General features: G+C 55.2%; 1 protein-coding gene across 1 annotated transcript in view; it reads right to left on the bottom strand.

The window, feature by feature from the left end:
- huwe1 (HECT, UBA and WWE domain containing E3 ubiquitin protein ligase 1) overlaps positions 1 to 13,330 on the bottom strand; it is a 316,149-nt gene that overhangs the window by 10,858 nt on the left and 291,961 nt on the right. Inside the window, exons 68-73 of the mRNA XM_070869027.1 lie at positions 12,443 to 12,947; positions 11,069 to 11,187; positions 9,696 to 9,852; positions 3,366 to 3,498; positions 2,439 to 2,788; positions 639 to 645 (exon numbers count right to left, since the gene is read on the bottom strand). Coding sequence (XP_070725128.1) covers positions 639 to 645; positions 2,439 to 2,788; positions 3,366 to 3,498; positions 9,696 to 9,852; positions 11,069 to 11,187; positions 12,443 to 12,947 — 1,271 coding nt within the window. The remainder of the gene's footprint in view (positions 1 to 638; positions 646 to 2,438; positions 2,789 to 3,365; positions 3,499 to 9,695; positions 9,853 to 11,068; positions 11,188 to 12,442; positions 12,948 to 13,330) is intronic.

Genomic DNA, 13,330 nt, shown 5'->3' with positions numbered 1-13,330 from the left:
CCGTAAGCTGCGCGGGAACCCGCCCTATCCCCGCGGCAACCAGCAGGGGGGGGGGGCGGACCGACCTCTCGCTCCGGGAGCAATTCCACGGGAGAGTCGCCGGCGACATTCAATGGCTTCCTCCCCCCCCCCCGCCGCGTTTGGTATTCTCCCGCCCACCGCTGGCCCTGGAGCGGGAAGGCTCCGGAACCAAAACAGTCGGGGGCGCGCGCGCACACATGGCGACTTGCCCACGCCCGCCGGGGGGGGGGGAAAACGCACGCGTCTCCGACCCGATTCCCCTGCTCTCTCTCCCCCCCTCCCCCCCCCCCAACCTCGGATCAAACTCCTCGCTCTCGCACCTTTCTCCCCGCCTGCCTGTGTTTCTGGGTTTGCTTCCCTCCCACTGAAATGGCTCCAAAAAAAAAAAGTGAACAACCCTCTCGATCTTTTTCCCCCCCCCCTCCCATAACGTGGGAAAACACGCGGCCTTAATCCTGGTCCTCCCGGTCTTAGTCCGGGGGCCTCACTGCAGCCAGGGAGGGGAGAGACTGGATTTCACAACATGACGGAATCTGTGGGCTCAAGCCCGATCTGCCGTGTAACTACTGCTTCAAGCCCACCCGGCGACTGAGCCCACCCCCCCCAAAAACTGTTACGATTGACCTAAAAATCGAAGGAAGAAAAAGTAGATTATTCATCACAAACCCACTCGTTTCCAACGACCCACCATTTCAACAGACAACGGCCTTTTCGATACTGGCCACACTCGCAGACGTGCGAGCACAAGCATCGCCGCGTGCGGGGGCGGGGGGGAAACCAAGTCCAGCGAGCACGAGCCAGCCCCACGCGAGCAGTCACGCCCCGCGGATAATTAAAGGGGGCCGCGGGGCAACGGAGAACACGGCAAGCCTTGACACCCGTATAAAAGGTGAAGACGGGTACACAGCTGGATCAGCACACGAGGGAGAAAGGAATTGGAGATGAAAGGAGGCTCGTGCAGAGCATAAACATCGTGCCCTGCACTTGATGCAACGGGTACTGAAGGGAGGGGACAGTTAACATTAAAATGCGTCCCCCCCCCTTAAGGTTTGGATTTATATCGCGCTTTTCATGACCACTGGACCTCTCACAGCCAATGAAGCACTTTTGGAGTGTAGTCGCTGTTGCAATGTGGGACACGCGGCAATCATATTGCGCACAGCAAGCTCCCACACACAGTGATGTGACAATGACCCAGATCATCTGTTTTTGTTAGGCTGATTGAGGGATAAATATTGAGGGATAAATATTGGCGTGGGATCTTTTACGTCCAGAGAGCAGACGGGGCCTCGGTCGAATGTCCCCTCCGACAGTGCGGCACTCCCTCAGTACCGCCCCTCCGACAGTGCGGCGCTCCCTCAGTACCACCCCTCCGACAGTGCGGCGTTCCCTCAGTACCGCCCCTCCGACAGTGCGGCGTTCCCTCAGTACCGCCCCTCCGACAGTGCGGCACTCCCTCAGTACTGCCCCTCCGACAGTGCGGGGCTCCCTCAGTACTGCCCCTCCGACAGTGCGGCACTCCCTTAGTACCGCCCCTCCGACAGTGCGGCGCTCCCTTAGTACCGCCCCTCCGACAGTGCGGCGCTCCCTCAGCACCGCCCCTCCGACAGTGCGGCGCTCCCTCAGCACCGCCCCTCCGACAGTGCGGCGTTCCCTCAGTACCGCCCCTCCGACAGTGCGGGGCTCCCTCAGTACTGCCCCTCCGACAGTGCGGGGCTCCCTCAGTACTGCCCCTCCGACAGTGCGGCGCTCCCTCAGTACCGCCCCTCCGACAGTGCGGGGCTCCCTCAATACCGCCCCTCCGACAGTGCGGCGCTCCCTCAGCACCGCCCCTCCGACAGTGCGGCGCTCCCTCAGTACCGCCCCTCCGACAGTGCGGCGCTCCCTCAGCACCGCCCCTCCGACAGTGCGGCGCTCCCTCAGTACCGCCCCTCCGACAGTGCGGCGCTCCCTCAGCACCGCCCCTCCGACAGTGCGGCGCTCCCTCAGCACCGTCCCTCCGACAGTGCGGCGCTCCCTCAGTACCGCCCCTCCGACAGTGCGGCGCTCCCTCAGCACCGCCCCTCCGACAGTGCGGCGCTCCCTCCGACAGCGCAGTGTGGTGCTCCCTCAGTACCGCCCCTCCGACAGCGCAGAGCAGCGCTCCCTCAGTACGGCCCCTCCGACAGTGCGGCGCTCCCTCCGACAGCGCAGTGCGGCGCTCCCTCAGTACCGCCCTCCGACAGCACAGTACAGCGCGCTCCCTCAGCACTGCCCCTCCGACAGTGCGGCGCTCCCTCAATACCGCCCCTCCGACAGCGCAGTACGGCGCTCCCTCAGCACTGCACTGGGAGTGTCGGACCTGGATTTGTTTGTGCTCAAGTCCCTGGAGTGGGAGTTGAACCTACAACCTCCTGACCCAGAGGCAAGTGCGTTACCCAAAGAGGAGCAACTATGAGCCACAGCCTTGATACTTCCATTACTCTCCCACTCTCGAGCGCGAGGGGAGGTGCGTGGGAGCCGAGCGGAGACGCGGGCCGACTCTCCCGGGATTTGACACCACTCCTCCCGCCCATTGCTCGTACCTAGCCGTCCCGTCTGCTTGGCCTTCTTGTTGGCCCGGCGGGTGGCGTCCCGCAGCTGGATGATGACCTGCAGGATGCGGAGGAAGAATTTCTGCGTGGAGGTCTTGGACGTCAACATCGACATGGAGGGCAGCTGCAGCTCTCGGCCGCCCAGCGGGCGTTTGTGAGAGGCCACGATAACCACGTTCTCGGCAGTGTCAAACCTAGAGACAGGACAGGGGGCAACAGAGCTTCATTTAAAACTTCCAAAAGCCCATCCTCTTTTTCCAAGCGTGAGCCGAGTCAGAAGGCCGTGGGTGTGAGCACCACTCGATGGACTTGCACCCATAATCTTAACCGCTACTCCTGGTGTCAGCTCGGAGGGAGCGGGAGGGGCTGCGCCGAGGGAGGGCCGCACCGAGGGAGCGGTAGTGCAGGCAGTGGGACACCTCAGCACTGCACTGGAGTGACCGCCTAGGTTTTTGTGCTCAAGTCTCTATAGAGCGGGGGCTCGAACCCACAACCTTCTGACTCAAGAGGCGCGGCACTACCCACGTATCCACGGCCGATGCTGCCCTGTGTGCGTGTTGCAATTTCTACGTAATCTTGCACAGCAGGCATTTGCTGCTTGACCGAGCCGGCGCTCGCTGGCCAACCTGTACGGCTCGCTTCGCTCTGCGAATCCAGCCAAACTTGGCACGGTACAACTTGCAGTTACGTTGCGCACACAGACGCCGGCGAGACGGGGGACAGTGGAGTAGACCGCGAGCCCGTCTGGGTTGAGCGGCGGCTGTTTCTTACCTGCTCTGCATCTTTCCTTTCAATTTGGTCAGCTGAAGGTGGTCGTCCAGCGTCCCTTCGGGCGACTGGCCGTCCGACTGCGCTCTCCTCTGCTGGTCCAGATTGTACTCCCGCAGCTCGGCTAGTAAAGTACCTGGGTGCCAGGGCGAGAGAAGGACACGGGCTCGGTTAGAGAACGCACTGCCTGAAAGGGCGGTGGAGGCAGACGGAACAGTAACTTTCAAAAAAAAAAGGGGGCAGGGTAAATACATAAAGGGGAAAATTGCAGGGGGAGGGGGAAGTGGAGCGTGGGACTGATCAGACTGTTCTTTCAAAGAGCCAGCACAGGCTCGATGGGCCGAACGGCCTGCCGTTTGATTCTATAATTCTGGGGAGATGCACCGACGGAGACACAAGGCATTCGAGCAAGAAGGGCACTCTGAAGGGAAGTGTCATGCACCCGAACCTCGGCTGGCCCCCCATGTCCTGACTCGCGCCGAGTCCCGCTCACCCATCACCCACTGGATAGTGGAGTTGAGATCGATGATCACCCATGGTCTTACTGAATGGCGGAGCAGGCTCGAGGGGCCGAATGGCTGACTCCTGCTCCTAATTCTTACACTGTGTACCCGTATTGCGAGAGCGTGTTTTAGAAACATAGAAAATAGGTGCAGGAGTAGGCCATTCGTCCCTTCGAGCCTGCACCGCCATTCAATGAGTTCATGGCTGAACATGCAACTTCAGTACCCCCTTTCCTGCTTTCTCGCCATACCCCTTGATCCCCCGAGTAGTAAGAACTACATCTAACTCCTTTTTGATTATATTTAGTGAATTGGCCTCAACAACTTTGTGTGGTAGAGAATTCCACAGGTTCACCACTCTCTGGGTGAAGAAGTTTCTCCTCATCTCGGTCCTAAATGGTTTACCCCTTATCCTTAGACTGTGACCCCTGGTTCTGGACTTCCCCAACATTGGGAACATTCTTCCTGCATCTAACCTGTCCAAACCCGTCAGAATTTTAAACGTTTCTATGAGGTCCCCTCTCATTCTTCTGAACTCCAGTGAATACAAGCCCAGTTGATCCAGTCTTTGATAGGTCAGTCCCGCCATCCCAGGAATCAGTCTGGTGAACCTTCGCTGCACTCCTTCAACAGCAAGAATGTCCTTCCTCAGGTTAGGAGACCAAAACTGTACACAATACTCCAGGTGTGGCCTCACCAAGGCCCTGTACAACACTAGCAACACCTCCCTGCCCCTGTATTCAAATCCCTTCGCTATGAAGGCCAACATGCCATTTGCTTTCTTAACCGCCTGCTGTACCTGCATGCCAACCTTCAATGACTGATGTACCATGACACCCAGGTCTCGTTGCACCTCCCCTTTTCCTAATCTGTCATCATTTAGATAATAGTCTGTCTCTGTTTTTACCACCAAAGTGGATAACCTCACATTTATCCACATTATACTTCATCTGCCATGCATTTGCCCACTCACCTAACCTATCCAAGTCGCTCTGCAGCCTCATAGCATCCTCCTCACAGCTCACACTGCCACCCAACTTAGTGTCATCCGCAAATTTGGAGATACTACATTTAATCCCCTCGTCTAAATCATTAATGTACAGTGTAAACAGCTGGGGCCCCAGCACAGAACCTTGCGGTACCCCACTAGTCACTGCCTGCCATTCTGAAAAGTACCCATTTACTCCTACTCTTTGCTTCCTGTCTGAAAACCAGTTCTCAATCCATGTCAGCACACTACCCCCAATCCCATGTGCTTTAACTTTGCACATTAATATCTTGTGTGGGACCTTGTCGAAAGCCTTCTGAAAGTCCAAATATACCACGTCAACTGGTTCTCCCTTGTCCACTCTACTGGAAACATCCTCAAAAAATTCCAGAAGATTTGTCAAGCATGATTTCCCTTTCACAAATCCATGCTGACTTAGACCCATCATGTCACCTCTTGCCAAATGCACTGCTATGACATCCTTAATAATTGATTCCATCATTTTACCCACTACCGATGTCAGGCTGACCGTTTTAATTCCGTTTTCTCTCCCTCCTTTTTTAAAAAAAGTGGGGTTACATTGGCTACCCTCCACTCCATAGCAACTGACCCAGAGTCAATGGAATGTTGGAAAATGACTGTCAATGCATCCACTATTTCCAAGGCCACCTCCTTAAGTACTCTGGGATGCAGTCCATCAGGCCCTGGGGATTTATCGGCCTTCAATCCCATCAATTTCCCCAACACAATTTCCCGACTAATAAAGATTTCCCTCAGTTCCTCCTCCTTACTAGACCCTCTGACCCCTTTTATATCCGGAAGGTTGTTTGTGTCCTCCTTAGTGAATACCGAACCAAAGTACTTGTTCAATTGGTCCGCTATTTCTTTGTTCCCCGTTATGACTTCCCCTGATTCTGACTGCAGGGGACCTACGTTTGTCTTTACTAACCTTTTTCTCTTTACGTATCTATAGAAACTTTTGCAATCCGTCTTAATGTTCCCTGCAAGCTTCTTCTCGTACTCCATTTTCCCTGCCCTAATCAAACCCTTTGTCCTCCTCTGCTGAGTTCTAAATTTCTCCCAGTCCCCGGGTTCGCTGCTATTTCTGGCCAATTTGTATGCCACTTCCTTGGCTTTAATACAATCCCTGATTTCCCTAGATAGCCACGGTTGAGCCACCTTCCCTTTTTTATTTTTACGCCAGACAGGAATGTACAATTGTTGTAGTTCATCCATGCGGTCTCTAAATGTCTGCCATTGCCCATCCACAGTCAACCCCTTAAGTATCATTCGCCAATCTATCCTAGCCAATTCACGCCTTATACCTTCAAAGTTACCCTTCTTGAAGTTCTGGACCATGGATGCAGAATTCCACCATATTATGGTCACTCTTCCCCAAGGGGCCTCGCACAACGAGATTGCTAATTAATCCTCTCTCATTACTCAACACCCAGTCTAAGATGGCCTCCCCCCTAGTTGATTCCTCGACATATTGGTCTAGAAATCCCTTATGTACACCAGGAAATCCTCCTCCACCGTATTGCTTCCAGTTTGGTTAGCCCAATCTATGTGCATATTAAAGTCACCCATTATAATTGCTGCACCTTTATTGCATGCACCTCTAATTTCCTGTTTGATGCCCTCCCCAACATCACTACTACTGATTGGAGGTCTGTACACAACTCCCACTAACGGTTTTTGCCCTTTGGTGTTCTGCAGCTCTACCCATATAGATTCCACATCATCCAAGCTAATGTCCTTCCTAACTATTGCATTAATCTCTTCCTTAACCAGCAATGCTACCCCACCTCCTTCTCCTTTTATTCTATCCTTCCTGAATGTTGAATACCCCTGGATGTTAAGTTCCCAGCCCTGATCATCCTGGAGCCACATCTCTGTAATCCCAATCACATCATATTTGTTAAAATCTATTTGCACAGTTAATTCATCCACCTTATTACTGATACTCCTTGCATTAAGACACAAAGCCTTCAGGCTTGTTTGTTTAACACCCTTTGTCCTTTTAGAAATTTGCTGTACAGTGGCCCTTTTTGTTCTTTGCCTTGGGTTTCTCTGCCCTCCACTTTTCCTCATCTCCTTTCTGCCTTTTGCTTTTGTCTCCTTTTTGTTTCCCTCTGTCTCCCTGCATTGGTTCCCATCCCCTTGCCATATTAGTTTAACTCCTCCCCAACAGCACTAGCAAACACTCCCCCTAGGACATTGGTTCCGGTCCTGCTCAGGTGCAGACCGTCCGGTTTGTACTGGTCCCACCTCCCCCAGAACCGGTTCCAATGCCCCAGGAATTTGAATCCCTCCCTGCTGCACCACTGCTCAAGCCACGTATTCATCTGCGCTATCCTGCGATTCCTACTCTGACTAGCACGTGGCACTGGTAGCAATCCTGAGATTACTACTTTTGAGGTCCTACTTTTTAAATTTAGCTCCTAGCTCCTTAAATTCGTTTCGTAGGACCTCATCCCTTTTTTTAACCTATGTCGTTGGTACCAATGTGCACCACGACAACTGGCTGTTCTCCCTCCCTTTTTAGAATGTCCTGCACCCGCTCCGAGACATCCTTGACCCTTGCACCAGGGAGGCAACATACCATCCTGGAGTCTCGGTTGCGGCCGCATAAACGCCTATCGATTCCCCTTACAATTGAATCCCCTATCACTATCGCTCTCCCACTCTTTTTCCTGCCCTCCTGTGCAACAGAGCCAGCCACGGTGCCATGAACTTGGCTGCTGCTGCTGCCCTCCCCTGATGAGTCATTCCCCCCAACAGTACCCAAAGCAATGTATCTGTTTTGCAGGGGGATGACCACAGGGGACCCCTGCACTGCTCTTCCTGCTGGTCTTCCATTCCCTCTCTGGCTGTGGACCCTTCACCTGCGGTAAGACCAACTCGCTACACGTGCTACTCACGTCATTCTCAGCATCGTGGATGCTCCAGAGTCCGTCAGGAGCTGGAGGCGGATACACTTCCCGCACACGTAGTCGTCAGGAACACTGGTGTTGTCCCTGAGTTCCCACATGGTACAGGAGGAGCATAACACGTGACCGAGCTGTCCTGCCAGGACTTAACCCTTAGATAAGCAACAACGCCAAAGTTTACTCACTGTTTATAGAAGAGAAAAAAGAAAAACTACTCACTAAAATTAGCGCAAGTGGCTCAAACGGTGATTTGTATTGGACTACAAGCACAATGGGCTGAACAGCCTTCTCCTGTGCTTTATCGACCTATGAACTGTGCCCTATCGACTTATGAACTGTGCCCTAGGTGGTCACCTTCACTGCAATACCAACTCGATCTCCTCCAGTGTTGCAGCCAAGTCGGACGTTATTCTTTTATAGGGACAGCATCACTGCATCTTGTGATCTATTCTATGTGAAGCAGCGGCTTTTCAACATGCTGTGACTCTACACAGTTATTGCAAACAACTTGTATTTATCTCGCGCCTTTAACGTCCCAAGGATCTTCACAGCCGTGAGAAGACAAAACAAATACATCTGATGCAGAGTCACACAAGAAATTATGGCAGATGAGTAAAAGCTTCATCAAGTGGTAGGTTTTAAGGAGTGTCTTAAAGGAGGAGAGAGAGAGAGAGAGAGAGAGAGAGAGAGAGAGAGAGAGAGAGAGAGAGAGAGAGAGAGAGAGAGAGAGAGAGAGAGAGAGAGAGAGAGGTGGACAGGTTCAGGGAGGGAGTTCCAGAGCTTGGGGCCCCGGCAACAGCAGGCACGGCCACCGATGGTGGAGCGATGGAAATCGGGGGATTCTCAGAGGGGCAGAATTAGAGGAGCAGAGATCTCAGGGGGGTTGTGGGGGTTACAGAGAATGCGAAGGGGAGAGGGCCATGGAGAGATTTGTAAACGAAGATTGGAGAATTCTGAAATCGAGGCGTTGCTTAACCGGGAGCCAATGCAGGTCAGCGAGCACAGGGGGTGATGGGTGAGCGGGACTCGGTGCGAGTTAGGACACGGGGGCAGTGAGCACAGGGGGTGATGGGTGAGTGGGACTGGGTGTGAGTTAGGACACGGGGGCAGCGAGCACAGGGGGTGATGGGTGAGCGGGACTCGGTGCGAGTTAGGACACGGGGGCAGCGAGCACAGGGGGTGATGGGTGAGCGGGACTGGGTGCGAGTTAGGACACGGGGTCAGTGAGCACAGGGGGTGATGGGTGAGCGGGACTCGGTGCGAGTTAGGACACGGGGGCAGCGAGCATAGGGGATGATGGGTGAGCGGGACTCGGTGCGAGTTAGGACACGGGGGCAGCGAGCACAGGGGGTGATGGGTGAGCGGGACTCGGTGCGAGTTAGGACACGGGGGCAGCGAGCACAGGGGGTGATGGGTGAGCGGGACTCGGTGCGAGTTAGGACACGGGGGCAGCGAGCATAGGGGATGATGGGTGAGCGGGACTGGGTGAGAGTTAGGACACGGGGGCAGCGAGCACAGGGGATGATGGGTGAGCGGGACTCGGTGCGAGTTAGGACACGGGGTCAGCGAGCACAGGGGGTGATGGGTGAGCGGGACTCGGTGCGAGTTAGGACACGGGGGCAGCGAGCATAGGGGATGATGGGTGAGCGGGACTCGGTGCGAGTTAGGACACGGGGGCACAAAGTGAAATTAGGAGCCGAATGATGGAGTGAATTGGCTAGGAGAGGAAAAAAAGGGAGACAGAGATCTCGAGGAGTACACAACGCTGAGAAAAAAAAAGGAGTCTCCAATGCTCACGTCGGCCGAGAAACAACTGGCAGAGTCTGAAGCCACACGACTCGCGCGCTTGTCAACGCCTCTGGGACCTAATTGAAGGGTAGCACGCGGAGTGGAGGGGGGAGGCTGGTACCTATCTGTTGACACAACGTGTATCCCAGCTGGCGAGCACCGCTGAGCAGCAGTTTGAGGACAGTGTCCCGCGTCCCCGGCTCGCCCCGGGACAGCTGAAGTAGGATGTTGGCTGCATCCTCCAGGCCTTCTTCTGAACACGAGTGGGAGGTCAGCACCTGTCGCGCAAACACAGCAGGTGAAAGTTACTGAGGCAATGAACAGCAGCCCGGGCTCCGTTATAAACACCGTGTCCTCCTCCCCTTGCCCCGCCGACACTCTCTGCCACACACCGCAAACAGATCAGGGCCCGCTCACCCCGACACGACCAGCAGGATCGGGAAACCGTTACCAATAACTTAAGATTCTGAGGGGGATTGTCATGTCAGGGTAGATGCAGGGAGGGTGTTTCCCCCCCCGGGGCTGGGGAGTCTAGAACCAAGGGGCACAGAGTCTCAGGATAAGGGGTCGGCCATTTAGGGCTGAGATGAGGAGGAATTTCTTCACTCAGAGGGGGGTGAATCTGTGGAATTCTCTGCCCCAGAGGGCTGTGGAGGTTCAGTTGAGTATAGTCAAGGCTGGGATCGGTAGGTTTTTGGGGTCGAGGGTTCGGGCGGGAAAGTGGAGCTGAGGTCAAAGATCAGCCAATGATCTTACTGAATGGTGGAGTGGACTCGAGGGGCTATACGGCCGTCTCCTGCTCCTATTTCTTATGTTCTTCTAACGCCTTGGCGTAAAAGAGATGGTGTTCAGACCGGTGCAATTTCACTGGCCCCAGAGTGAGCTCCTCGGGGCTGGCACAGGGAAGGGTGGGCTGAAGCCGATATGGTGTTGGTGGGGGAGAAACGACATTGTCTGAACCCTGTCGTCATGCAGAGAAGAGAAGAGGAGACGGTCGCGGGTCATTTTCCAGGGATTCGCTTCGCAACCGGTCCATAGAAACAGCGACCGAAGCCGATGAGAAACTCACCGACCCGCGCGCAAGCCCGAGGGATAAATCGGGTACTCGGTGAGCGTGTGAAACACGAACAACGCAGGGAAGGGGCAGCGCTCGGAGCTGAAACACCCAGTGACTGGGCGCCAGTGATGGGCCTTGGCAAGGGACAGGGGGTCGATAGATTTTTGGATATTAAGGGAAGCGAGGGATACGGGGATAGTGCAGGAAAGTGGAGTTGAGGTAGATCAGCCATGATCATATTGAATGGTGGTGCAGGCTCGAGGGGCCGAATGGCCGACTCCTGCTCCTAGTCCTTCAGCTATGGGCTGGCGAGCAAGGGAGCCCATGCCAGAGGAGACAGAGAAAAGGAATTTCTGACGAGGGAATAAATGCACCAATTCCAACCTCCCACCCCCCCCCCACCCCCAGGTATATAACCAGGCCGGTGTCGACATTACCTCCACAGAGAGCTGCAGTTGTTTCTCCGTCAGACCAGAATTCTGGATCTTGCTCTCGTTGGCACTGACTGCTGCTTCCGACATGGCCTTCGCCAGAGACTTGGTGGCTTTCGGAGTTGCTGGAATGAGGAGAGAGCGAGAGAGCGAGATAAGTGACATTAGCCGAGCCGGCGGGGACACGAATCATGTGGGTGTAACTGCCCGTCCTGCCAGAGCTCAGACACTGGGTCCCAGTCCCCAGCAACAACTGCAGCAAGTCCCAGATCCCACACACTAATACCAGACATTAGGGGAAAAGTGAGAACAGTTCAATGTCTCTCTCAGCTAGCTGTCCCTAATTCAGCAATCTCACTGTGAGACATCAAGGATGGTTGTTAGTGTTATAAGGGACACTCAGGAGGTTAAGGTACAGCAATGGGACAGTGTAGAGGGAGCTTTACTCTGTATCTAACCCCCTGTACCTGCCCTGGGAGTGTTTGATGGGACAGTGTAGAGGGAGCTTTACTCTGTATCTAACCCCGTGCTGTACCTGCCCTGGGAGTGTTTGATGGGACAGTGTAGAGGAAGCTTTACTCTATCTAACCCCGTGCTGTACCTGCCCTGGGAGTGTTTGATGGGACAGTGTAGAGGGAGCTTTACTCTGTATCTAACCCCGTGCTGTACCTGCCCTGGGAGTGTTTGATGGGACAGTGTAGAGGGAGCTTTACGCTGTATCTAACCCCATGCTGTACCTGCCCTGGGAGTGTTTGATGGGGACAGTGTAGAGGAAGCTTTACTCATTCTATCTCCACCTTAAATATATTCCATGACCCAGCCTCCACAGCTCTCTGGTATAGAGAATTCCATAGAATCACGACCCTCCGAGAGAAGAAATTCCTCATCTCCGTCCTAAATGGGCGACCCCTTATTCTGAGACTGTGTCCCCTAGTTCTAGATTCCCCCACGAGGGGGAAACATCCTCTCTGCATCCACCCTGTCCAGCCCCCTCAGAATCTGAGACGTTTCGATAAGATCACCTCTCATTCTTCTAAACTCCAATGAGTAGAGGCCCAACCTGCTCAACCTTTCCTCATAAGACAACCCCCTCATCCCCGGAATCAACCGAGTGAACCTTCTCCGAACTGCCTCCAATGCAAGTGTATCCTTTCGTAAATACGGAGACCAGAACTGCATGCGGTACTCCAGGTGTGGCCTCACCAACACCCTGTGTAACTGGAGCAAGGCTTCCCCGCTTTGATACTCCATCCCCGCTTGCAACAAAGGCCGACATTCCATTTGCCTTCCCCGAGCCCCTTGCTGTACACACCTGCCGTTAGGAAGGAGCGCAGGCCGGTTAACAAGCCCCAGCGGGGACGCGTGGCTCCGCGGACTTACACGTGAGGCAGCCGACCAGGGTCACTTCGGCGGTGGCGGTGGCGGCGGCGGCGGCGGCTGTGGCAGCTGCGCCAGTGTGGTTGACGGCCACCTCGGTCGCCTTGTCGGGCAGCGCGATGGAGATGAGCGAGAGCAGTCGCAGCAGCTTCTCGGTCAGCAGCGAGCTGCGGCGGATAACCGGGTGCGAGAGCATGTTCATCAGCTGGCCCAGCGGCGAGGACTCCAGGCTGCACTGGCTGCTCTCCCCCTCGCTGTTGGAGGACGGCGTGGCCTTGACCGAGGTCTTGCCCTTGCGGCTGACGTTCATGTTGTCCAGCTTGACCAGCAAGTCCCAGAAGTCCGTGGAGATGCCCACGCTGGCTCCGCCCCCTCCCCCGCCCCCGCCCCCTCCGCCCGCGGGCTGGCCCAGGCACGGGCTGGTGGCCGACTGTTTGCTCAGTTTCTCCTTGTCCGTCTCGCCGCTTGCCTCTTTGGTCCGCTGCTGCGTGAAATGGCTCGGGAACACCTGGAACAAAACGGTCGGACGGTTAGTGGAAAGCGATGGAGCCGACAGCATGGCCTGTGCTCACTCCCCCCCGGCCCTACGCCCCAATCCCTCTCCAGCAACCCCCCCGCCCCTCCCCCCATTCTCCCCCGGCGGCGCGGCACTGATGAGAAGTTAAACCGAGGCCCCGTCAGCCCCCTCAGGAGTACGTAAAAGATCCCACGGCCACTATTTCGAAGAAGAGCAGGGTGGAGTTACCCCCCCGGTGTCCTGAGTCCAATATTTATCCCTCAATCAACAGATGATCTGGGTCATTAATCACACGGCTATTCGTGGGAGCTTGCTGTGCGCAAATTGCCGTTCCCCACAATACAACAGTGACTACACGCCCAAAGTACTTCACT

Source organism: Pristiophorus japonicus, chromosome 32 (genome assembly GCF_044704955.1).
Source record: "Pristiophorus japonicus isolate sPriJap1 chromosome 32, sPriJap1.hap1, whole genome shotgun sequence".
NCBI lineage: Eukaryota > Metazoa > Chordata > Chondrichthyes > Pristiophoridae > Pristiophorus > Pristiophorus japonicus.
The sequence above is the reverse complement of the archived record's forward strand: the minus strand, read 5'-3'. Positions and strand labels throughout refer to the sequence as shown.